The sequence below is a fragment of the Schistocerca americana genome, chromosome 3 (assembly GCF_021461395.2).
Source record: "Schistocerca americana isolate TAMUIC-IGC-003095 chromosome 3, iqSchAmer2.1, whole genome shotgun sequence".
NCBI lineage: Eukaryota > Metazoa > Arthropoda > Insecta > Orthoptera > Acrididae > Schistocerca > Schistocerca americana.
This window is the reverse complement of record NC_060121.1, coordinates 150,148,898-150,176,062: the sequence shown is the minus strand read 5'-3', so window position 1 is coordinate 150,176,062 and position 27,165 is coordinate 150,148,898. Positions and strand designations below refer to the sequence as shown.

General features: G+C 44.2%; 1 protein-coding gene across 1 annotated transcript in view; it reads right to left on the bottom strand.

Annotated features, from left to right (window-relative positions):
• Positions 1–6,789: 6,789 nt before the first annotated feature.
• The window catches only part of LOC124606763 (15-hydroxyprostaglandin dehydrogenase [NAD(+)]-like), a 66,639-nt gene continuing 46,263 nt past the window's right edge, over positions 6,790–27,165 (bottom strand). The window contains exons 5-7 of the mRNA XM_047138818.1: positions 26,785–26,958; positions 17,643–17,800; positions 6,790–7,520 (exon numbers count right to left, since the gene is read on the bottom strand). Coding sequence (XP_046994774.1) covers positions 7,403–7,520; positions 17,643–17,800; positions 26,785–26,958 — 450 coding nt within the window. The 3' untranslated portion in view covers positions 6,790–7,402. The remainder of the gene's footprint in view (positions 7,521–17,642; positions 17,801–26,784; positions 26,959–27,165) is intronic.

Here is a 27,165-nt window from a genome sequence, read left to right as displayed (position 1 = left end):
AGTGAACCAAAGCGATGTTGTTCGGACATGGAGGAGATACAGACAGGCAGGAACTGACAATGAGATACGCCGCTCGGGCCGCCCAAGAGCAACTACCAGCAGTGGATGACCGCTACCTGCGGATTATGGCTCGGAGGAAACCTGACAGCAACGCCACCATGTTGAATAATACTTTTCGTGCAGCCACAGAACGTCGTGGCTGCATGATGCGCAACTTCTCTCCCGACGTCAATGGCGAGGTCCATCTTTGCAGGCCGTCTGGGGTGGCCGAGTTGTTCTAGGCGCTACAGTCTGGAACCTTGCGACCGCTACGGTCGCAGGTTCGAATCCTGCCTCGGGCATGGATGTGTGTGATGTCCTTTAGGTTAGATAGGTTTAAGTAGTTTTAACTTCTAGGGGACTGATGACCTTAGAAGTTAAGTCCCATAGTGCTCAGAGCCATTTGAACCATTTTTGAACCATCTTTGCACGACACCACGCAGTGCGGTACAGATGAGCCCAACAACATGAACGGACCGCTCAGGATTGGCATCGGTGAAGACCGGCGAGTGTCGCATATGCCTTCAACGAGACAATCGTTGGAGACTTCTTTGGAGGCGACCCGGTCATGTTAAACGCCTTAGACACATTGTCCAGCGAGTGCAGCAAGGTGGAGGTTCCCTGCTGTTTTGCGGTGACATTATGTGGGGCCGATGTACGCCACTGGTTGTCATGGAAGGTGCCGTAACGGCTGTACGATACGTGAATGCCATTCTCCGACCGACAGGTAACCATATCGGCAGCATACTGGGGAGGCATTCTTCATGGACGACAATTCGCGCCCCCATCGTGCACATCTTGTGAATGACTTCCTTCAGGATAACGACGTCGCTGGACTAGAGAGGCCAACGTGTTCTCCAGACATGAACCCTATCGAACATGCCTGAGATAGACTGAAAAGTGCTGTTTGTGGACGACGTGACCCACCAACCACTCTGAGGGATCTACGCCGAATGGCTGTTGGGTAGTGAGACAATATGGACCAACAGTGCCTTGATGAACTTGTGGATAGTATGCCACGACGAATACAGGCATGCATCAATGCAAGAGGACGTGCTACTGGGTGTTAGAGGTACTGGTGTGTACAGCAGTCTGCACCACCACCTCTGAAGGTCTCACTGTATGGTGGTACAACGTGCAATGTGTGATTTTCATGAGCAATAAAAAGGGCAGAAACGATGTTTATGTTGATCTCTATTACAATTTTCTGTACAGGTTCCGGAACTGTCGGAACCGAGGTGATGCAAAACTTATTTTGATTGTATGTAGATTAAAAATGAGTGGGAATAAGAAATACGACAGTGCTTGAAGAGGTTGACCCTTACTGGATGGCATGTGTATATAGACAGAGATAGTGGAAGCGTGGGACACAGTTTTGTAGTACGAAGCGTAACGATTTTCGTAACTGGTTAACCATCTGAAATGAAAGTGAGAGAGAAACTAGCGGTGTTTTAGAAAACTTCTCACTGGCTAGCACTCGAAATATTTTTCGATCAGCCAATCAAAATTACGAGATGCGAGAAAAACGGTGATACTAGAGTCTTCGGTGTCGGAAGCAGACTGCGGAAAGTTACTCAATAGAGAGGCGCGTCGCCAGGCAGCCTTCGTTATGGCAGCGAGTGGCTTTCATGTGGCTAAGCTTAACTTAAATGAAAGTTAGTCACACAGATTCAGTGATTGATTCCGCAGCCACTTCAGATGTCACTTGCAGATTATGAGTATGGTGATATCCAATTGCAACGGCGAGGTGAGCTATAGAGAGAATCTAGCCACTTCTAGCGATGTTCAGTAATTTCAAGCTTCAATTTGATGGCGTACCTGCAGTTAGTGCTTCAATGTGCTTTCAATCCCGTCTATAGATTTAAACATATACTCTTCTGTAGCACTTTCTATCTTTACACACTAACTTACGGCAAAGGCGGTACGACTTACGAGAATATAATTGTTTTATCCAGGTACACGCTCTTTTCACTCACACTCACGATCCCATGTCTAGGTATTCAAGGCTTTAGTTTATTATTCTCAATGATTTTTAAACACTTTTGCAATTACATGCAAAAAATTGAGTTAACTGAGATCCTTGTCTAATTTCACAGATAATGTACTCCTTTATCTTTGTTTTGGCTGGCAGCGATTTAATCATGTTAGATAAACGGGCCATCGGAACATCTCCAATTAAAGATTCACCTTTTTAAATCACCATCACTCACAAACCCGCAACCGACAACTTTCACTGTTAACGGCTATCTGTTAGCACTTATTCTAAGTTCAACAGGGTGATAAAATGGCTCTGGCCACTACGGGACTTAACTTCTGAGGTCATCAGTCCCCTAGAACTTAGAACTACTTAAACCTAACTAACCTAAGGACATCACACACAACCATGCCCGAGGCAGGATTCGAACCTGCGACCGTAGCTGTCACGCGGTTCCAGATTGTAGCGCCTAGAACCGCTCGGCCACCAGGGCCGGCTCAACAGTGTGATTCAGGAGGATTGTCGCATAATTTGAGAGATGATTCTACATGTGAAGATAAACCGAAAGCGGCGTGTGAACATGTCTCCGATTTTCAGTCGTGGCGGAACTGGAGCAGGTTGAAGATTACAGACATCCACGAATGGATATGAAGACAAGTGCTTGTATTTCTTATCAAAATTCTGTGTAGGTGCTGTGGTGAACGGAATGTTGATGGGACAGATGACCGATCCATCCTGAGCAACAGCTGCAGGTGTAGTAGCCAGTATGCAATCATGGGGTGGATCAATGAGCAGTCGTGAGTCTGTGTGCATGTCGTGCATGAGAGTTGTTTAATTGAGCAAGTACACAATTGTGTCCGTGAATACCAACATGCCACATACGTTCACCCATGCAGAATATGCAGACATGTAGTTTGCGTACGGATACTGCAATGGCAGTGCCTGTGCGACTGTGACAGAATACCAGAGACGCTTCCCTGATCGACAAACCCCGTGTCCTAGGCTACTTCCCAGGGTTTTTCAAACATTACGTGAATCTGGAAACTAGCCAGTGCATATACAACATCAGAAATTGAGGCCATCCCGCCAGGTGAGAAAAAGGATTATGCCATCCCAAGTACATGGTACATTAGCCATCAGCTCAGTATTCCACAAACGTGAGGGTACATTATATTCAGAGGGCTTGTATCATTCCATATGCAGCCGTGCAACATCTTCATCCAGGTGACTCAATCAACAGACAACAATTAGGTGGATGGTTGGCTGTACATCATGCTATACACTTCATTTACAAATGAGGCTACATTTGCGTGCAGTGGTATCATGGACATCCACAATTCTCATAATGGGTGATGGAGAACCCGCATGACAGTAGGGAAACAAGATTCCAAGTTTGGTTCTTTGTTGACGTCTGGTGTGGTATGATTGATGACCTGGTGATGGGATCAGTGTTTCTGCCAAATCGCGTGACAACCGCAGCATGCACGCATTTCCTGATAGAAGACCTACCTGCACTTTTAAAGATGTGTCATTAAAGCAATGGCAGCAAAGGTACCTGCAAGATGACGAATCAATGGTTCCCTGTACCAGACAAGTATCTCAGTATTTTCCTGAACGGCAGATTGGCTGTGGTGGACCCATTAACTGGCCTGCCAAACCATCCGATCTAGCTCCATTAGACTTCTGTTTATGAGGGAGGTTAAAGGGGGGTGTGAACGGTGCGAAGATGGATACACGTGAAGAACTTGTAGCTCACATCACCGACACTTTTGCCTGCATTAAAGCCCGCCGAGATGATGTCCGATGAGCAACGTAACACACCCTCCAACACGTTGACAAGAGCACTGATATCGATGGGGAACTTATTGAACACCTCTTGGAAGATGGACCACTCATCTGTCCCACCATTATTCTGTCCACCACAGCGCCTACACAGCATTTCAGTAGGCGATATTCACACTTTTCTTCATAATCATTCATGGATGTGTGTAGTCTTCAGTCCGCTCCAGTTCAAATGGCTCTGAGCACTATGGGACTTAACATCTGAGGTCATCAGTCCCCTAGAACTTAGAAATATTTCAACCTAACTACCCTAAGAACATCACGCACATCCATGCCCGAGGCAGGATTCGAACCTGCGACCGTAGCGGTCGCACGGTTCCAGACTGTAGCGCCTAGAACCGCACGAACACCACGGCCAGCTTTCCATGTTAAATACCACGTGGCAAGTGGAGTGATTTGTGTATGGAGACTGAATTAGACAATTATAACTGATTGATTAACTCCACATAGAGCGAGCAACCGTAATGATTACAGTTTGTTGGTGGAAATTACCAGACAAATTTCCAGCATTAGCCTGCACAAAAAGGAAAGTTTGCCGGCTCTAAAGACTGCTGTTAAAAAGGAGCATTTAATTATTATTCCAATTTTGCAACATTTAGAGACTGCAGAGGAGTAGGTCTTAAAAAACGTAAAATAATCGGTTCAAGAATAAAATCATGTTGTCTCAAAGAGGTGTGAGGAAATCATCTAGTAGACGATAGTAATTCCCTTCCTAGTATGAATTTGTATTACAGAGCTTCTCTTATGAAGTAGTTACGTTTCTTAGGCAAGACATCTGGAAGTATTCTTCAGTAGGAAGTTGTACAGGGATTTTTCCAGTACTTTTCAAATGTCACTTACCTTTATACGTGTTGCCACTGCAGAGTTTGAAATACATGTAATGCCATAGCAAGACTATTAGAGATGTATGAACTTCAATAGACCGAAGGATTCAACTTTCAGGTGTTCTGACAAGTGACCATTTATTACAATAAAATTAAAAAAAAACTTTTCCAATTTCTACCGACATCGCATCCTCGAAATGTGTTATGTCTAACTTCACTCGCGAATCGCTCATCATGTAGTCAAAGGCTGCTGTGTTTCTGACGTTTTTGAATACCACAGTATTGGTGGTTGGTTGGTTGGTTTGGGGAAGGAGACCAGACAGCGTGGTCATCGGTCTCATCGGATTAGGGAAGGATGGGGAAGGAAGTCGGCCGTGCCCTTTCAGAGGAACCATCCCGGCATTTGCCTGGAGTGATTTAGGGAAATCACGGAAAACCTAAATCAGGACGGCCGGACGCGGGATTGAACCGTCGTCCTCCCGAATGCGAGTACCACAGTATTGTGTCAGCGGTTAGGGTGAGAGTTAATGGTCAGTTTTGCAGCAGTCTGATGCTTTGTCAGCTTGTAATCGGATATTACAGAAATTTTAATCAAATAGCACTTACTTGTAAGTAGCTGAATCATAATTTCTCTTGTTTCGGGCACACCAGGCATGATTTCCGATCAGTGCTTGAAATTTGCTTTTACAAAATTTGTGTTAATGTGTTGTGTGTAACAGTTTGCACACGTTACATACGATTCTATGTAAATATTTTCTGGGAGCTGATATGATTTACAACTTAAGCCATAAGTTATTCTATTGATGATGGAGTATTGCTGGTCCTTCTTTGTATAGTCTAAGCAGGTTTGCTGTTTTCCGAAAGGCAACACCAGAATAATTAATGCATGTAGGACCGTCTCTAATTTATTTCATTAAAGGAATAACATGGTGACAAACTGAGACCGTAGAATGTGTTGCACTGCTCAAACTAACCCTGACATAAAAATATTTTTCATTTTGTTTACCTAACGATTTAGTTTATCGCGTACTTCTTTTATTGCTGGGTCCTTTTAGCAATGCTGCGTGTGAAAAAAAATCGAATAAAAATTTATATGGCAAGGGGGAGAAAACTTTAAAACTGAAGTAGGGTACCATCCTTTCCAGTTGAACGAAGAATGAAAAATTCCGTCTGCCATCAGACCAACAGCTGGTTGCGGGAAAAGAAAACTTCACGGAGGCGTATAAACGAGTCCTTGCATTGCAACACAATACGGGGATGACCTGGTTGGATTCGTTCAAAGAGAAAATATTCCGAAATCATTATTTCTAACCTTCCTCGTATCTCTCAATTATTTGCCATATCACGTTATTTATTGGTATTTCAGCCTCCACCTTTTCCTTAGTCTTTAGGGTTTCTTTCTCCCTCTGATTTATAATATTTTAGCTTGAGTGTTAGCCTTAAGGGCCCATCCATTGTGGAAGTACATTCCATCTTCTCCTTATTTCTTCTAAATTTTATCGAACTCTCCAGTACTCAGAGTTTTAGAATATCACTGTTTCTAGTTCTGTCTCCTCTTCGACATTATTTCATACCTGTAAACATGTTCCTCTGTGCTTTGTATTAATAATAATAATAACGAGCGTATGGCATTGGTTTCCGGGAGACCCCTCGCGGGGCGGTTCGGCCGCCCCTCCACAAGTTCTCTAACGCCACTACGGCGACTTGCGAGTGAATGAGGATGAAATGATGATGAAAGACACAGCACCTAGTCATGTGACCCCTGACCCAGCTGGGAATCGAAACCGGGACCCCGTGCGCGGGAAGCGAGAACGCTACCGCAAGACCACGAGCCGCGGACTGCTATGTATTAGTTTCCCATGTTTATGATTTAAAACTTGCCACTCACTTTCATGTAGTAATGTCACAAGAGCAAATACCTTATGATATCTATTTTTGCCACTTAATTCAACAGATCATATTCGTAGACTATGCTTTGTAACATGGCAGCTTCCTCAGGAATAGCTCAAGGAAACAGAAAATGGAACTCTCATATTATCTACCATATAAAATATGAAGGTATGCAATTTAAATATGCAGAAGAATGAACGGTATAAGAGGCACAGAAAATGGAGGAATACACAAAAACTTTATTTCTCACATCACACGAGTGCAGCCAATACCATCAGTAGCTACTATATCACATAGTATACAAAACATGTAGATTTTCAATTTACATATAGGATATAAACCAGAAGAAAGAACATTGCAGAATACACAGAAAATGGAGAAGATTAGTGTCTTGTTTCATGTGAATACCAGGAGTACCATTAGCAACAGTTACCATCTAAGTTTGTCACGTGAGTCGATAAAGTCGATTGCCTGTGTGACACGTGACGAAATGCCTCAGTCGATCAGCTGCAGGTGAATATCTCTCCGCCACAGGATCCTGAGCTGTGTTTATCGCAGTATCGGATGGTTATCTTACAAATGGGGGTTTCCAATTCTTCACCAACCACAGATGTCTCTGGATCGAGCAAAGTTTTTGGTTTGTGGATGCTTTATAGACGGAACTGGATTGCCAGTGTCGATCAGGAAATGATTACAGCAGCATTCGGAGGCCAATGTGTAGAATATTTTATGCTGCTAGACTGTTGGAAAGGTGAGTGCGCGGGAACCAGCACGAGTGTGGGACTTGGGAGGATGAAGCTGCTGACGGCGTGGAGTTGAGCTGCCGGTGCGGTCACTTCTTCTGCACGCTCATGGTCACCTGGCTGATGTCCCCATCGTGGACCAGCCACAGCGAGCCCGACTCACCCTCCCGGATGGCGCGCATCAGGCCCTCTGCGATGAACTCTGGTCTGTGGGCACGATGGCACACTAAGTTAACACATTATACACTACAACACCGAAAAGATAAGTCTTCGATTGTTCTTGTCAACCATCTCTAGTGTCGTTAACACAGATAAAGTATTGATGACACTTCCTGGAAGATTAAAACAACGAGATTCGAAACCAGAAGCTGGCCTTAGGCGAACATCGATGATACTGGTGGAGCTACCCAAGTACAGTTCACGACCCAGCCTCATAGTTGTCGTTGCTCCAGTGCCTCCTGATCTGGCACACAGTTTTAACCTGCCAGGAGATTTGAGGGGAAGCAGTGGCTTACATATCTCCTAATACGAAGGGCATTTCAGAAGTACATTGTATGTCAGTGGTCCACAGGCGTCATGGCAGATGATGTTGTGAAAGCTGCACAGTATTTCAACGAGACAGCTGCTCTTCATGTGTTCACTCACATGTTGTTGTAATTGCTCGCCACTATATGTGCTGGCTCGCTAGAAAAACACAGGCGCCAAGGGGTGGGGCTATAACGTCGTCGTAGATGAGTCATAGAAGACTTCGACAGGCAGAGCCCCCTACTGGGGAAACAGGCCACAGTCTTCGCATACGCATGCGCAAATCTCTGCTCAGCGCACACGTTACATATTGTCATTGTAGACCAAGTAACTTTCATTGAATGCTTTACTACAAATCGAAGTGACACAGAAACATGGTACTATTTTTCTACATGGTCACCAAGTCTCTGTAAACAACAGGTGAAGCGTCCTACTAAAAGTTCAGTTCCTTGACGATAGAAATAGTTGCTTGGTCTTGGGGCCATTCGAGATCACTGAGTGAATGTCCTCATCCTCGGAAGATCTCTTTACCGTCAAGATGTTTTTAAGCTTGCCGAAAAATCGCATGGTCTAAGATCTGGACTCTGGGATCAGTATCGCCCATATCTGTGAGGCCTGGGTTGATGCCATTTCACTACAGCTGGACGCCACATTGCATGTGGTCCATATACCACCAGAATTTGACGGTGAATCTGGGTCGAACTGAGACTACTGTCCTGCCTGCTTCAAATTTGGTTCAAAATGGCTCTCAGCACTATGGGACTTAACTTCTGAGGTCATCAGTCCCCTAGAACTTAGAACTACTTAAACCTAACTAACCTAAGGACATCACACACATCCATGCCCGAGGCAGGATTCGAACCAGCGACCGTAGCGGTCGCGCAGCTCCAGACTGTAGCGCCTAGAACCGCTCGGCCACTCCAGCCGGCTCAAATTAGGAATAGGCTTCCAGTTGCCTCGCTATTTTAATCGCACTATGTAATGCGTCTGCTATCTGCACCGCAACAGAACTGTGTCTGCAAGAAACCTGGAGCGTGTGCTTTCTTCTGACAATGCGCCACTGTTGCTTCGCAATGGTCTTAGCGTTGGATGACATGTGTAACTTACTTTCTCGGGTACCTACGTAATAGTGTACATTTACATAAAAATAAAATAGTGAGGCACTGGAATGATTTAATACGTTACGCAGAACGTCCTATGCTTTTTCTAGATAAATAAAAACAAGTTAGTGTAAGTACAGGGTGGGGCGAATAAAAATGGGCCAGACGAGTGAAAACGACTGGACGTGACGCGCACACCACGCGTACACCCTCCACTTGATCCACACCAGTTCAGAGCGTGGTGCGGGCTGCGTCAGTGTGAGTGGAGTTGTTAGCAGAGACCAGCCTGGTCGCAGCCCTAGCTGGCCACCCACGCCACCTGATCTGTCAGTGTGCGATTACTTTGTGTGGCGAGCCCAAACTGTATCGTAACAACCCTGATAGTTTTCAAGAACTGGAGCAAAACATATCGGATGGACTGCAGCATTTCCAGCAGTCCAGCTTCGATCCGCCTTCAGCAACTTGCAGACCAGCGCCCAAAAGTGCCAAGAGATGAATGAATGGTGGTTACTTTCAGTATCCGCTATAGTCAGGTTAGTACTGTATTTCCTTTGCTGTGTTTCTTTGTAATCTGGAATTCTGTTCTCCGGGCCACTTTTATTTGCCCCACCCTGTATCTGGTTACTCTGAGGAGCACCATTATCTAAAACAAAAGCCGCGCGGGATTAGCCGAGCTGCCTGAGGCGCTGCAGGCATGGACTGTGCGGCTGGTCCCGGCGGAGGTTCGAGTCCTCCCTCAGGCATGGGTGTGTGTGTTTGTCGTTAGGATAATTTAGGTTAAGTAGTGTGTAAGCTTAGGGACTGATGACCTTAACAGTTAGCCGGCCGAAGTGGCCGAGCGGTTCTAGGCGCTACAGCCTGGAACCGCGCGACTGCTACGGTCGCAGGTTCGAATCCTGCCTCGGGCATGGTTGTGTGTGATGTCCTTAGGTTAGTTAGGTTTCAGTAGTTCTAAGTTCTAGGGGACTGATGACCTCAGATGTTAAGTCCCATAGTGCTCAGAGCCTTAGCAGTTAAGTCCCATAAGATTTCACACATTTTTGAACTAAAACAAAAAACAAAATGTACCTTCATAACTTTTTCTTAACATTTTAAAATAGTAACAAAGAGAGGGTTACAAATCTATCTACATCTCCACTGTGAAGTGCATAGCAGAGGTTAATTATGATGGTTCTACGTGGTACAGTTTGCTCTCATTCTAGTCGCGTGTGGAGCGCAAGAAGGAAGACTGTTTGATCGCCTCTGTGGATGCTGTAATTAGTATAATATCGGCTTCATGGCCGCTATGAGAACTATATTTTGAGAGATTAAGAATATCTCCGTACTGCTTGCTTACAGTCACTGTTCAAGCTCTGTAAGTCGCTCATTAGCAATTATTATCAACTATGCTCCAATTCGTGTTTTTAAACATTTCCGTTACCTTCTCCTGTGAGTCAAACAAAACAGCGACCGCTCGTCCAGCGTTCTGCGTTGGGCTACAATATTCCTGTTAGCCATATCTGTTATGGTTTCCACACACTTAAACAACATACGAGGCGCTCAAGTGATTTGTATATGTCCACCTCTGTAGACATTTAGACTGCATTTTCACAGTATCCCGCCAATGAACCGAAATCTGCCGCTAGCCTTACTTACGACTGAGTCTGCGCCATTGCTCCGCTTCATATCCGTACAAGCTGTTGCACCCAAATAGTAGTTCGAATCGACCGATTCCAATGGTGGTATCTCATTGATACTAGCCAAGGCGCCAAAGTAAATAATTCGAAGACGCCTGAACGACGACCAGCAAGTAATTTACGAACTGACATCGCAAACCGGACTGCGCGGTATTTTCTGGACAAAGAATTCTGTTTGTGTATGCACAAAGTTGCCCCGCATTGTGATATAATATAACATAATCGAGTGATGGTCTATACACATATTAACAACCTGGCAGAAAATGTTAAGTATAACCTTAGATATTCTACAGACGATACAGTTACCTGTGTAATTAAGTACTGTTTGAAAAATACTGCAAGTATATTCAGTAAGATCTTGATAAGGTGTATAAGTGTTGCAAAGATTGGCAGCTTTCTTTAAATGTTCAAAAATATGAAATAATTCACTTTGCAAAACAAAGAAACGTCGTATACCTATGGCTAGAATTTCAGTGAGTCGCAATGGAATCCACTCTCACAAGTCCCCGTGGGTAACAATTTATAGGGATGTGAAATGGAGCGATCTCGAACGTTCTCTCATGTGTAAGAAAGCGATAGCCTTCGTTTTATCGGTATACTGAGAATTTGCAGTCAATGTACAAAGGATATTGCTTAGAAAATACTTGCACAACCCATTCTAGAATATTGAGTTGCTATGTGGGACACATACCAGAAAGAACTCACACGAGATGTTAAATACACACAAGGAAGAGAAATGCGGTTGGTCGCTGGTTAGTTTCATCCACGAGACAGCGTTAACCTAGATGCTGGAAAAAGCTCAGTTGTCAGACACTGGCAGCTATCCCGGAAAGCCCAGTTAGACATCGTTTCACGCACTAGTATAAAGTGAGAAATCTACAGGGGGATGCCGTGACGATGTTACAAATTGTCAGGGATACTGGAGAAGGATAAACGTAATAGTTTAAGGCAAGTGACCATGGTCTGGAAACGACGGGAATCGAAAGTTATAAGCGAATATCATTCAGATACCTCTGACATATATGCACCGGTATTGTTGTTGCTAATTTTTAGGGTAGGCAACTTTCAGAAGTGGTAGTATGGACCAAAATAAGAAAATAGAGCATAGTAAAAACGGGCTCTAAGATGCATGCCTCAAGAACTATGAGCAAGTGTTCATCTTCGCTACCGTGAAATACATTTCTTCTACTGAACAAGTGCCCATAGCTCTTAGGACACGCAATTTATACCTCATATTTACTGGACAGTTTTTTCTAGTTTTGGTGCATACTACCCCCTCCAAAAATATTGAAACCAAAGAGCTTGCAGTAGGGGGGATGTTTTTCAAGGTATCGAAGGTGAACAAGTGTTCACAGCTCTTAAGGTATACATTTTAGAGCCCATCATCAATAGACATGTTTTTCTTGTTTTGGTCCATACTACCACTTCCTAAAGTTTCTTACCCTACAAGCTTAGCAACAAAAGTACAGGTACATGTATTCCACCGTCAGATGCATCAGAACAATTTTCGCTTATAAGTTTCGACCTGGCCGCTACTGGGAAGGGCTCCTTACGTCAAATTGATGTTTTCACCGTTACCCATCATCTCTGAAACTATACAGGTACGGCCAAACTTTCAGGAAACATTCCTCACACACAAAGAAAGAAAATATGTTATGTGGACATGTGTCCGGAAACGTTTACTGTCCATGTTAGAGCTCATTTTATTCCTTCTCTTCAAATCACATTAATCATGGAATGGAAACACACAGCAACAGAACGTACCAGCGTGACTTCAAACACTTTGTTACAGGAAATGTTCAAAATGTCCTCCGTTAGCGAGGATACATGCATCCACCCTCAGTCGCATGGAATCCCTGATGGGCTGATGCAGCCCTGGAGATTGGAGTATTGTATCACAGCCGTCCGCAATACGAGCACGAAGAGTCTCTACATTTGGTACCGGGGTTGCGTAGACAAGAGCTTTCAAATGCCCCCATAAATGAAAGTCAAGAGGGTTGAGGTCAGGAGAGCGTGGAGGCCATGGAATTGGTCCGCCTCTACCAATCCATCGGTCACCGAATCTGTTGTTGAGAAGCGTACGAACACTTCGACTGAAATGTGCAGGAGCTCCATCGTGCATGAACCACATGTTGTGTCGTACTTGTAAAGGCACATGTTCTAGCAGCACAGGTAGAGTATCCCGTATGAAATCATGATAACGCGCTCCATTGAGCGTAGGTGGAAGAACATGGCGCCCAATCAAGACATCACCAACAATGCCTGCCCAAACGTTCACCGAAAATCTGTGTTGATGACGTGACTGCACCATTGCGTGCGGATTCTCGTCAGCCCACACATGTTGATTGTGAAAATTTACAATTTGATCACGTTGGAATGAAGCCTCATCCGTAAAGAGAACATTTGCACTGAAATGAGGATTAACACATTGTTGGATGAACCATTCGCAGAAGTGTTCCCGTGGAGGCCAATCAGCTGCTGATAGTGCCTGCACACGCTGTACGTGGTACGGAAACAACTGGTTCTACCGTAGCACTCTCCATACAGTGACGTGGTCAACGTTACCTTGTACAGCAGCAACTTCTCTGACGCTGACATTAGGGTTATCGTCAACTGCACGAAGAATTGCCTCGTCCATTGCAGGTGTCCTCGTCGTTCTAGGTCTTCCCCAGTTGCGAGTCATAGGCTGGAATGTTCCGTGCTCCCTAAGACGCCGATCAATTGCTTCGAACGTCTTCCTGTCTGGACACCTTCGTTCTGGAAATCTGTCTCGATACAAACGTACCACGCCACGGCTATTGCCCCGTGCTAATCCATACACCAAATGGGCATCTGCCAACTCCGCATTTGTAAACATTGCACTGACTGCAAAACCACGTTCGTGATGAACACTAACCTGTTGATGCTACGTACTGATGTGCTTGATGCTAGTACTGTAGAGCAATGGGTCGCATGTCAACACAAGCACCGAAGTCAACATTACCTTCCTTCATTTGGGCCAACTGGCAGTGAATCGAGGAAGTACAGTACATATTGACGAAACTAAAATGAGCTCTAACATGGAAATTAAGCGTTTCCGGACGCATGTCCACATAACATCTTTTCTTTATTTGTGTGTGAGGAATGTTTCCTGAAAGTTTGGCCGTACCTTTTTGTAACACCCTGTATAACATCACCACGGAGTAACCGTGTATAACGTTGTGCGAGTAAGAAGGCGGCTGCGTGATGCACTGTGTTCAGACAGATACGGAGAATACTTTGTGATGTCATTTACTTGTTCTTTGTCTCGTCCTATGCTACAGACTGAACCCGATGACTGGCCAGTGTGAGCGAGCGGTTCTGGCGCTTCAGTCTGGAACCGCGCGACCGCTACGGTCGCAGGTTCGAATCCTGCCTCGGGCATGGGTGTGTGTGATGCCCTTAGGTTAGTTAGGTTTAACCAGTTCTAAGTTCTAGGGGACTTATGACCTCAGATGTTAAGTCCCATAGTGCTTAGAACCATTTGAACCATCTGAAAACGCTAATGAGGAGAGAAGAGGAAGAAGTGGTTAAAATAAAAAGGTGTTATTTTCACCACAAATTGTGCTTGTTAATTAGCACGTCAGTTCGTTAATAAATATGGAATTCAAAAACAGTAAATTGAAGTCTGCGACTAAACTGATTCAAACCAGTGACTTTACAGTTATAATATCCCATCCATTATGGATTCACTTTTTTTGAGGCACCAGTATTCTGATTCGTTTGATACTGCCCGCCAGAAATTCCTCTCCTAAACCAACCTCTTTATCTCAGAGCATCTCTCGCGACCTACGTCCTCAATTATTTGCTGGATGTATTCCAATCTCTGTGTTCTTCTACAGTTTTCACCATCTACAGCTTCCTCTAGTACCGTGGAAGTTATTCCGCGATATCTTAATAGATGTCCTGCCACCCTGTCCCTTCTTCTTGTCAGAGTTTTCCATATCTTGTTTCCTCACCGATTATCGGGAGAACCTCCTGATTCCTTACCTTATCAGCCCACCTAATTTTCAACGTTCGTCTGTAGCACCACATCTCAAATGCTTCGATTTTCTTCTTTTCTGGTTTTCCCTCATTCCATGTTTTACTACCAAACCATACTGTGCTCCAAACGTACACTCACCCACTGACGAATACTTTCAGTAAGCCAATAATAGAAAGATTCAGGAGTGGAATTAAAAGTCAGTGTGAAAGGATATCAGTGATACGATTCGCTGATGACATTGCTATCCCGAGAGAAAGTGAAGAAGAATTACATGATCTGGGAATGGAATGAACAATCTAATGAGGGCATAATATGGACTGAGAGTCAGCCGAGGAAAGACGAAAGTAATGAGAAGTGGCAGAAATGAGAACAGTGATAAACTTAACATCAGGATTGGTGGTCATGAAACAGATGAAGTTAAGAAATTCTGCTACCTAGGCAGTAAAATAACCAATGACGAACGGGGCAAGGATGACATCAAAAGCAGACTAACGGTGGCAAAAAGGGCATCCCTGGTCTAGAGAAATCTATTACTATCAAACATAGGCCTTAATTCGAGGAAGAAATTTCTGAGAATGTACGTTTGGAGTACAGCATTTTATGGTAGTGAAACATGGACTGTGGGAAAACCGTAACAGAAGAGAATCGAAGCATTTGAGATGTGGTGCTGCAGGCGAATGTTGAAAATTAGGCGGAATGATAAGATAAGGAATGAGGAGGTTCTGCGCAGAATCGGCGAGGAAAGGAATATGTGGAAAACACTGACAAGGAGAAACGACAGGATGATAGGACATCTGTTAAGGCGTATGGTAATGACTTCCATGGTACCACTGAGAGCTGTAGTGGGCAAAAACTGTAGAGGAAGACAGAGTAAGGAATACACCCAAAAAATAATTGAGGGCGTAGGTTGCAGGAGTTACTCTGAGATGAAGAGGTTGGCACAGAAGAGGAACTCGTGGCGCATCAAACCAGTCAGAAGAGTGATGACAAAAAAAAAAAATCTTATGTACTGAACACATTTCGAAATATCATTATCAAAAACACATTTGCAAGAGGTTTTTGAGAATAGCGTCGTGGTTCTTTAGGAAACTGATGTCCAGGTTCTAGGATTCAAACTCTGTTAACTATGAAGAAAAGAAAGAAGAGAAAACAGATAGGTGGAAGGAGTATATAGAGGGTCTGTACAAGGGTGATGTACTTGAGGACAATATTATGGAAATGAAAGAGGATGTAGGCGAAGATGAAATGGGAGATATGATACTGCGTGAAGAGTTTGACAGACCACTGAGAGACCTAAGCCGAAACAAGGCCCCGGGAGTAGACAACATTCCATTAGAAGACAGCCTTGGGAGAGCCAGTCCTGACAAAACTCTACCATCTGGTGAGCTAGACGTATTAGACAGGCAAATACCCTCAGACTTCAAGAAGAATGTAATAATTCCAATCCCAAAGAAAGCAGGTGTTGACAGATGTGAAAATTGCCGAACGATCAGTTTAATAAGCCACGGCTGCAAAATACTAACAAGAATTCTTTACAGACGAATGGAAAAACTGGTAGAAGCCGACCTCGGGGAAGATCAGTTTGGATTCCGTAGAAATGTTGGAACACGTGAGGCAATACTGACCCTACGACTTATCTTAGAAAATAGATTAAGAAAAGGCAAACCTATGTTTCTAGCATTTGTACACTTAGAGAAAGCTTTTGACAATGTTGACTGGAATACTCTCTTTCAAATTCAAAAGGTGGCAGGAGTAAAATACAGGGAGCGAAAGACTATTTACAATTTGTACAGAAACCAGATGGCAGTTATAAGAGTCGAGGGACATGAAAGGGAAGCAGTGGTTGGGAAGGGAGTGAGACAGGGTTGCAGCCTATCCCCGATGTTATTCAATCTGTATATTGAGCAATCAGTAAAGGAAGCAAAACAAAAATTCGGAGTAGGTATTAATATCCATGGAGAAGAAATAAAAACTTTGAGGTTCGCCGATGACATTGTAATTCTGTCAGGGACAGCAAAGGATCTGGAAGAGCAGCTGAACGGAATGGACAGTGTCTTGAAAGGAGGATATAAGATGAACATCAACAAAAGCAAAACGAGATTAGTTTAGGAAATGAGACACTTAAAGTAGCAAATGAGTTTTGCTATTTGTGGAGCAAAATAACTGATGATGGTTGAAGTAGAGAGGATATAAAATGTAAAAAAATGGTTCAAATGGCTCTGAGCACTATAGGACTTAACATCTGTGGTCATCAGTCCCCTAGAACTTAGAACTACTTAAACCTAACTAACCTAAAGACATCACACACATCCATGCCCGAGGCAGGATTCGAACCTGCGACCGCAGCAGTCGCGCGGTTCCGGACTGAGCGCCTAGAACTGTTAGACCACCGCGGCCGGCCTATACAATGTAGACTTGCAATGGCAAGGAAAGCGTTTCTGAAGAAGAAAAATTTGTTAACATCGAGTATAGATTTAAGTGTCAGGAAGTCTTTTCTGAAAGTATTTGTATGGAATGTGGTCATGTATGGAAGAGAAACGTGGACGAAAGTCTGGACAAGAAGAGAATAGGAGCTTTCGAAATGTGGTGCTTCAGAAGACTGCTGAAGATCAAATGGGTAGATCAGATAACTATTGAGGAGGTACTGAATAGAATGAGGGAGAAGAGAAATTTGTGGCACACGTTGACTAGAAGAATGAATCGGTTGGTAGGACATGTTCTGAGGCGTCAAGGTATCAGCGAGGAAGGTAGAAGTCGTTGAGGGAGACCAAGAGATGAATACACTAAGCCGATTCAGAAGTATGTAGGTTGCAGTCGGTACTGGGAGATGAAGAAGCTTGCACAGGATAGAGTTGCATGGAGAGGTGCATCAAACCAGTCTCTGGACTGAAGACCACAACAACAACAACATGAAGAAAACCAGAGAGGCTCCTCCATTAGGGTCTCCTCGTAAGAGCACTGTTTGTGAATAACAGAGAGACCCTGAGTATGACACTAGAGAATGCAGCAGAGAGTGCGTACTTACTTGTTGTAGGTGCCCACGACCTTGATGGCTTCCGCGAGTACGGGTGCCAGGTAGTCGTGCAGCAGGTACTGCTGGGCGTCGTTCATGAGAGGCGTGTCCGCCGGCCCGGGGCACACCGCCACCACCGACACACCAGTCACGTCCGCGTGTACAGAGTCCTGCAGGCAGAGGCAGTGCGGGCCCTACGTCTTAGGCCGGTATTACACTACCGTATTTTACTGACAAAGTTGATATGTCAAATACATTACTGACCATTAAAATTGCTACACCAAGAAGGAATGCAGATGATAAAACGGGTATTCATTGGACGAATATATTATACTGGAACTGACATGTCATTACATTTTCACGCAATTTCGATGCATAGATCCTGAGAAATCAGTACCCAAAACAACCACCTCTGGCCGTAATAACGACCTTGATACGCCTGGGCATTGAGTCTAACAGAGCTTGGACGGCGTGTACAGGTACAGCTGCCCATGCAGCTTCAACACGATACTACAATTCATCAAGAGTAGTGACTGGCGTATTGTGACGAGCCAGTTGCTCGGCCAACATTGACCAGACATCTTCAATTGGTGAGAGATCTGGAGAATGTGCTGGCCAGGGCAGCAGTCGAACATTTTCTGTATTCAGAAAGGCCCGTACAGGACCTGCAACATACGGTCGTGGATTATCCTGCTGAAATGTAGGGTTTCGCAGGGTCGAATGAAGGGTAGAGTCACGGGTCGTACCACATCTGAAATGTAACGTCCACTGTTCAAAGTGCCGTCAATGCGAACAAGAGGTGACCGAGACGTGTAACCAATGACACCCCATACCATCATGCCGGGTGGTACGCCATTATGGCGATGACGAATACACGCTTCCAATGTGCGTTCACCGCGATGTTCCCAAACACGGATACGACCATCATGATGCTGTAAACAGAACCTGGATTCATCCGAAAAAATGACGTTTTGCCATCGTGCACCCAGGTTCGTCGTTGAGCACACCATCGCAGGCGCTCCTGTCTGTGATGCAGCGTCAAGGGCAACCGCAGCCACGATCTGAGAGCTGATAGTCCATGCTGCTGCAAACGTCGTCGAACTGTTCGTGCAGATGGTTGTTGTCTTGCAAACGCCCCCATCTGTTGACTCAGGGATCGAGACGTGGCTGCACGACCCGTTACAGCCATGTGGATAAGATGCCTGTCATCTCGACTGCTAGTGATACGAGGCCGTTGGGATCCAGGACGACGTTCCGTATTACCCACCTGAACCCACCGATTCCATATTCTGCTTACAGTTATTGGATCTCGACCAACGCGAGCAGCAATGTCGCGATACGATAAACCTCAATCGCGATAGGCTACAATCCGACCTTTATCAAAGTCGGAAACGTGATGGTACGCATTTCTCCTCCTTACACGAGGCACCACAACAACGTTTCACCAGGCAACGCTGGTCAACTGCTGTTTGTGTATGGGAAATCGGTTGGAAACTTTCCTCATGTCAGCACGTTGTAGGTGTCGCCACCGGCGCCAACCTTGTATTAATGCTCTGAAAAGCTAATCATTTGCATATCACAGCATCTTCTTGCTGTCGGTTAAATTTCGCGTCTGTAGCACGTCATCTTCGTTGTGTAGCAATTTTAATAGCCAGTAGTGTATTACAATGCGCTCTTCACTTGTTACTGTTGCATTATATTTGATTTTGCTTTTGTATCGATGTCGCATCTTTTTATTTGTTTTAGATTTTCCTGAAGTCTTTGGTGTCATTTCCATTAACTGCTTTCAGTATACTAGTAATTGTGACTCAATCCAGGAGGATGTTTTTTCAAACCCATGTCCGGCCATCCAGTTTTAGGTTTTCTGTGATTTCCCTTGTCACTCCAGGCAAATGACGGGATGATTCCTTTGAAAGGGCACGGGCGATTTCCCTTACCATTCTTGAGACAATCCGAGCATGTGCTCTCCCTCTAATGACATCGATGTAGACAGGACGTTAAACCCAATCTTCCTTCCTTCCTTTCGTAGTTGTATTCATATAAGTTTCTGTTTGGAAGATACGGCAACTGCTCAGTTACGTTCAGCGCTCGCTTCTGGCAACGTGTTTTCTCCCGTGACCATATGCCGCTACAGTGGTTGCAATGCCACATGTACCTGTCAGTTAGCGAGGTAATGGTATCGGCAGCTCATTCTACCCCTCTTAACATGTACATGATCAAGTTAAGAGAACAGCACGCAGCTACAAGGGTCCTCCTGTATTGGTTTCTGTTTATTGCATGCTGTCGCCAATCACCCTCTAGTTATTGTATGTTCATCTCTGTGATTGAAGGGTTGAAGGACTTCGGCCATACACCTATGTTTTAAAATGGAACAGCTGCAGCCGTCTTTTTTATGTTATTTGTTATCTAGCTACCAGTTTCGGTGACTGAGTACACCATCTTCAGGCCTTAACTGACGCTCAGGGGGTTCACTCGATTCCATCAGTGGAAAACGTCTACAAACTGGTTTCCGTAGACTGTAACAACGATATTGTGTCTCCAAACACACGTTATTGACTGTAACAACAATCATATGTTCCGTTGTTACAGTCTACGGAAACCGGCTCGTAGAGGTTGGCCATTGATGGAATCGTGTATACGACTGGAGTGAACCCCCTCAGCGTCAGTTAAGACCTGAAGATGGTATACTGAATCACCGAAACTGGTAGCTTTGTAATAAATAACATCGAAAGGCCGGCTGCCAGTGTTCCATTTTATTAGTCACCCTCTACGCCGATCTGCAGCAACTCCTAACGGATTACAACTCTTCACCTTTTCTTTGGTCTTCCTCGTGGTCTTCTACATGGATATCAAAGGCCATTGGTGTTTATCCATCCGAGGGACATGTTCTACCCATACAAGCCACTTGCTCCTCATCAGGTTATTGTAGATTACATCCAGTTCACAATGTAAGATTTTCTTATGTTTCCTGCCATTGTAAATATTTCACCTTTACTGCTGCAGGACAAAGGCGCGTGAACGCGCTGCACGAGCTGTGGATAAGCTCCTCGTCTCTGTTTTGCACGTGATCTGTGGTGCGTCTGGTCGATAGTCAGTTGTACAGCGCTAGGTTATTCTTATTACGTGCACAGTAGCGAACAGTTTAGTTTTACTGAAGGGGATATTATATGTGTGAATCTGGAGGAAATTATTTGGAATAGGTACTTTATTATTGAGATCAAAACGTGTTTGTAAAGATATTTTCTTGACTGTATGGATGGAGAAGATTTGTGGAAGAACATTTCAAGGTAACCCATGCACAGGAATGAAATCTTTGTCAGAAATGTTGATTGAAGGAAACCTTTCTCCCTTACATAACTAATAATATTCATTATTAGTGTTAATTTGATTTCTCTGTTTTCATTATCTCACAAATAACACAATTAGTTGAAATGTCTATAACTTTGCAATGAGTGGATTTCGTAATTGTTAGAGCCTTCCTGTGTTGTACGGTCTTTATTGACAATAATTACAGTCTTTCATGAATGCTTTACTTTAAACTAAAACCCTCCTCCATCATTCTTAGTAAAGATGGAAATATTTTGGCGTGTGTGCACACGCAACCACAGATTGTTTCTGACAAGCAAAGAAAAATTTAGTAGCTCCATTTTGTTTCGAGTACGTCACTACACAAGACACGAAACAGCAGGCTGAGCAAGCGGTAAATTACTTTTCCTTTAGGCCAAGTCTCACTTTGTATTCTTGTAAACAAATAATAAGCTGTCAGAATTTTCAGATGTAGTGCTAAGCAAGCAAATTAGTTTACAGTGAACAGTTATTTTCTTCTTTATTTTGTGGATACTTCAAGTCATGTTACGTAACTTTCATAACGTACTTCAAAAATGGCTCTGAGCACTATGGGACTCAACTTCTGAGGTCATTAGTCCCCTAGAACTTAGAACTAGTTAAACCTAACTAAACTAAAGACATCACAAACATCCATGCCCGAGGCATGATTCGAACCTGCGACCGTAGCGGTCTTGCGGTTCCAGACTGCAGCGCCTTTAACCGCACGGCCACTTCGGCCGGCAACGTACTTCAGTATTGAGTTTCACTGAGTACACAATTACTTTCTTTTGGGATTTACTTAAATTCATGTTCATTATTTCAAATTCAGCATTCCACTAAGATCAAAATTTTCTTTCGCGATACTGTTTACAAGCGCAATACAGCGCCAAACCGTCAGTATTGCTCAGAAGTTGAATACGATATCTTAAGGACACGTTACACGAGGAAAAAGTTTTCAAAAAAGAATATTCAGATAAATTTCATAGAAAGCTTACAATAATTATGCTGGATCCTCCATTCCCCACTGATCTCATCATGTAGCGGACCATACGTCTTGCTCGAGACTTTCCGCGCGAAAAAGAGAAGGTTATTTACGTTTTTTGTTTTGCTGGACACTCCAAGTTTCACAAACATGCAGCCCTACGGGTTAGACCAGTGTTTTGTACAACCGGAATTCTAAATCCCTTGAGAGACCGCGCGATTTAAAAAACTAACTCAGACTGAATTATGATCGATTTGCGGCATGGGTCTTCGTTTTTATTTCTGCCTCACACGATGTTTCCTCTGTAAAGATTACCCCCAGATGTTTGAATGGTCGGGTTCAGGCTAGCGGAGGCTGGAGTGGGTCTCTTGTATAGGGATGAGTTCTGTTCATCACCAGATACACATTTCATTCACAAGGAGGCCGATTCTGTTCGCTGCTGTCTCCATGTTGTCGCTCTACCACATTCTTCCTTAGATCCGAACAACAGATTCATGTCGGTAGCAGATGAGAGATGTGTGATTTTTCTCACCGTATGACTCGATCCCCTCAAAGTCCTTATGAAAAACTTTCCTCATTATCTTTTAGAGTGCCAGGTAGAACAATATCAGATACATGCCATCGCATACACAGCTTTAAAGCCCACAGTTGGCTGCACTGATGAAAACTTATCCCATTGCAAAAAACTTTAATAAAATAACTGGAAAAGAATGTGTGTTGTAAGAGGTCCATGACTAAGGAATTTATTGCTAGAGCACTCCAGCAGATGTAATTTCGATGGATTGCTCACGCTCTGGCTGCGTTATGTAAACTACAGGAGAATCTCAGACCAGAGAGCAGTGTTGTATGCAGTAAGAGCAGTGTCAGTAGCAGTAGGAGTAAGTAGTTGCTAGCAGTCTGGTGTATGGAGTTGGCGGGACAGCTGGTGGGGAGCGATGGCGGTGCCTGAGCGATATAGTATAAGGTAAAAGCAGCCGCGCGCATATGTAGTTTGTTACAGTAAAATTTGTACTATTGTTATATTAAGTCCCGTGTAAATTTTTCAAAAAAACTTTTAATAATAATGTTTTCTATAAAATTAACTTTTTGACAATCATTCATCTGAATTTAAAGGATTTACTAATTTCTGCAATCCATCGTCATCCCGATTGTCGTAAGGAAAAATCTGTTGTTTCTTTCTATACATGACAGATCTAGCGGCCAGCATTGCACCGGGCTGTGCCAGAAAAAATTCTTATAGGAGTAGATATACAGGGTGAGTCACCTAACGTTACCGCTGGATATATTTCGTAAACCACATCAAATACTGACGAATCGATTCCACAGACCGAACGTGAGGAGAGAGGCTAGCGTAATTGTTTAATACAAACCATACAAAAATGCACGGAAGAATGTTTTTTAACACAAACCTACGTTTTTTAAATGCAACCACGTTAGTTTTGTTAGCACATCTGAACATATAAACAAATACGTAATCAGTGCCGTTTGTTGCATTGTAAAATGTTAATTACATCCGGAGATATTGTAACCTAAAGTTGACGCTTGAAACCTCCAACGTGCCGCACATTGCAAAACATCTACCGCCAACTGTATGCAACAGGTATAGTCGTAGCACGCAAACGGGTCCGTAACACGCCCGTCACAGGAGAAGCGGGTGCAGTTGGTGTGTTAGCTGCTGTTGCCATGAACCCACACATGAGTACACGGGACATTGCGAGAGCCGGTGGACTGAGTCAAAGTAGTGACATGCGCATACTGAATCGTCACCGCTTTCACCCGTTTCATGTGTCGCTACATCAGCAATTACATGGTGATGACTTTAATCATCGAGTGCAATTCTGTCAATGGGCATTAACAGAGAATGCGTTGCAGTTCTACCTGTTTACCAATGAAGCGGGTTTCACAAACCACGGGGCAGTGAATCTACGGAACATGCATTACTGGTCCGTGGACAATCCTCGCTGGCTCAGACAGGTAGAGCGACAGCGACCGTGGACTGTAAATGTATGGTGCGGAATCATTGGCGACCACCTCATTGGTCCTCACTTCATTGCAGGGGCCCAAACAGCTGCAACATACATCGCGTTTCTACAGAATGATCCGCCAACGTTGCTCGAAAATGTCCCACTGGAAACGCGTCGACGTATGTGGTATCAGCATGATGGTGCACCTGCACATTCCGCAATTAACACTAGGCTGACCCTTGACAGAATGTTCGACGGGCGTTTCACAGGACGTGGAGGACGCATAAATTGGCCAGCCCGTTCTCCTGATCTTACACCTCTGGACTTCTTTCTGTGGTGTACGTTAAAGGAGAATGTGTACCGTGATGTGCCTACAACCCCATAGGATATGAAACAACGTACTGTGGCAGCCTGCGGCGACATTACACCAAATGTACTGCGGCGTGTACGACATTCATTACGCCAGAGATTGCTATTGTGTGCAGCAAATGATGGCCACCACATTGAACATCTATTGGCCTGACATGTCGGGACACACTCTATTCCACTCCGTAATTGAAAACGGAAACCACGTGTGTACGTGTACCTCACCCCTCATGGTAATGTACATGTGCGTCAGTGAAAAAGACCAATAAAAATGTGTTAGCATGTGGACGTAATGTGCTGTTCCAGTCTCTTCTGTACCTAAGGTCCATCACCGTTCCCTTTGGATCCCTACGTAATTCGGTGCTCTCCGATACACACGATCGAACAGCGGAGGAGTGGTACTCAAGCGTCAACTTTAGGTTACAATATCTCCGGATGTAATTAACATTTTACAAAACGGCACTGATTACGTATTTGTTTATATGTTCAGATGTGCTAACAAAACTAACGGGGTTCCATTTAAAAAAACGTAGGTTTGTGTTAAAGAACACACTTCCGTGCATTTTTTTATGGTTTGTATTAAACAATTACGCTAGCCCCTCTCCTCACGTTCGGTCTGTGTAATCGGTTCGTCAGTATTTGATGTGGCTTACGAAATATGTCCAGCGGTAATGTTAGGTGACTCACCCTGTATACGAGTTATTCGGCGACTTCATAGAGGTAAGAATTTCCAATTCAGTATGATCTTTCAGTGCCCCGACGCAGCACTTCTGACGTCCAAATTTAGCAGTTTAGATTCACAGTCAGTTAATTATTGAAAGGTTACATATGAATCACATTTTTTATTGAGAGGTTAGTCACGTTATTATTGCGAGGTTACGGAATAATAAACTGTTGGTAGGGTACACTGAATGTGAATGTTGTACTTATTTTTACTGTTGGGAGGTTACAATGTGAATGTGTGACAGAAATATTAACCACTAAATTATATATTCCAGTGACACATTAAGTCTCAAGTTCATCTATGATAATGAAAACAGGTCAAAGCAATGAAATAAAATTTCTGCCAAGGCTGGTATTCAAACCCAGGGCTGAGGTGTGAACTGGTGTTTGTATTGAGGAAGGAGATGTACTAGGGTAAGCTGTGTTAGCCACAGTGCCAGGATGCTGTAGCGGTTAGCGCACCTACCCAGTGAACTGATGCCAGTCTCTTAACGTTCCGCCGGTGTCGGTGGCGCACGTCGCACCACAGCTCTCCCAAGTGTCGACCTACATTCTTGATTACAGCTATGTCAGCTCGAACCTCTCCGCCACACGTCCACCAAAGGCGAAAGATTTTCATACCAACCTTCTGCGGGCTGTTCCCCATAACGTGGTGGAAAACAAGACCCTACGGTTCACTGGCCAAGAGTGTGGAAAACGATACACCACAACTTTCTGTCATCCACGGTGCGTTCGATCAGATCGCCAACAAAAAATATGTCACACGACAGCGACTCCACACTATTGGACTGGCAGACTCACCTTATTGCCCAGATTGTCACCTCTTGGATACCGATGAACATCGTTTTACTTGCGCATCATCGTCCGGAGTTTGGCGACTAACACAGAAGACATTGGCTTGTTACCTCCGGGTCACACCTGATATGATTGACCTCTGTCCAGATGAAACTTACTTTCCGACCGCAAAATATCATGCGCTTACGTGGTTCAAAGGACTTACCGTCACCTATATCTTTAGCGACGGAGAGAAAGAGCAGCTTTATTACTGGTGGTTCCTACAAAATGCTCACATTGCCCTCGAACGCACAGCGAAATACCGTACGCTCTTCGCAAATTATTTACGCAGCGTTTTCGTTAACCCCCCACTCAGCTGGGGAGTGCCAAGCTGCGGTTAATGTTCTGTGCCGCATCACACTAACGGCTGAACCCTCTGCCTTGACAGCCATGAGCGAAGTAAGAGACAGACTGCTGCAAGGATACTGTTTTCCTTGAGGCACTAGCGAAGCAGAATGCCTCCGTTGCAGATGCCCTTCAAAGGCGCTGATGGAGATATCAGATAACGATGGCGAAGCATCAAGTGGAACCAGTTACATTTATTGAAGAACCTTTTAGTTGGAATTGCATCAGTGATTTACATTTTTATTTTTTTGATTACTCTTTTATGCCACCTTTGTTGTTGTAACACTTACTTGTAACACTGAGTTACTAGAATTCTCATTTGTACACGTTTCCTAAATGTAATCATGTCAAAAAATAAATAAATACATTTAAAAAAAAGTAGGAAACAGATCCCGGTTCGAATCCTGGCGTAGGTAAGAATTTTAATTCACTGCTTCGGCCTCTGTTCATCGTCGTAGATGAAGTATTGACAGGAACATCACAGCTTCACATGATGTAGCGTCAGAAGTCAGTGGTAAGTGTGCGTCTTGTAAAGAAAACATATTGTGTGTGGTACTGATTAGTCTAAAATTAAAAAAGTGTTGAGGCTATTTTTGCGGACTCTCTGACTCACCCCGTAGGCACGCGTGAGTGCTGTTACACCGTGCTTCGTGGCGCAGTAGATGGGCAGGAAAGGGGTCGTCTCGAGGCCGGCCAGAGAAGACAGGTTGACCACCACCCCGCCGGCACCGCCGTTCTGCTTGCCCATGTACTTGTACGCCAGCAGCAGGCCGTACACCACGCCTTTCTGCACACGGGAAGCAACCACCGTAGAAGCACATCACACACAGCTTCAAACACATTTTGCTAGCTTACCTTTACGCTCGTGGTAATTTCCAAGAACGTTTGCGTAACGAAGCCGCAGTGTGCAAACGTTATACAGGGTGTTACAAAAAGGTACAGCCAAACTTTCAGGAAACATTCCTCACACACAAAGAAAGAAAATATGTTATGT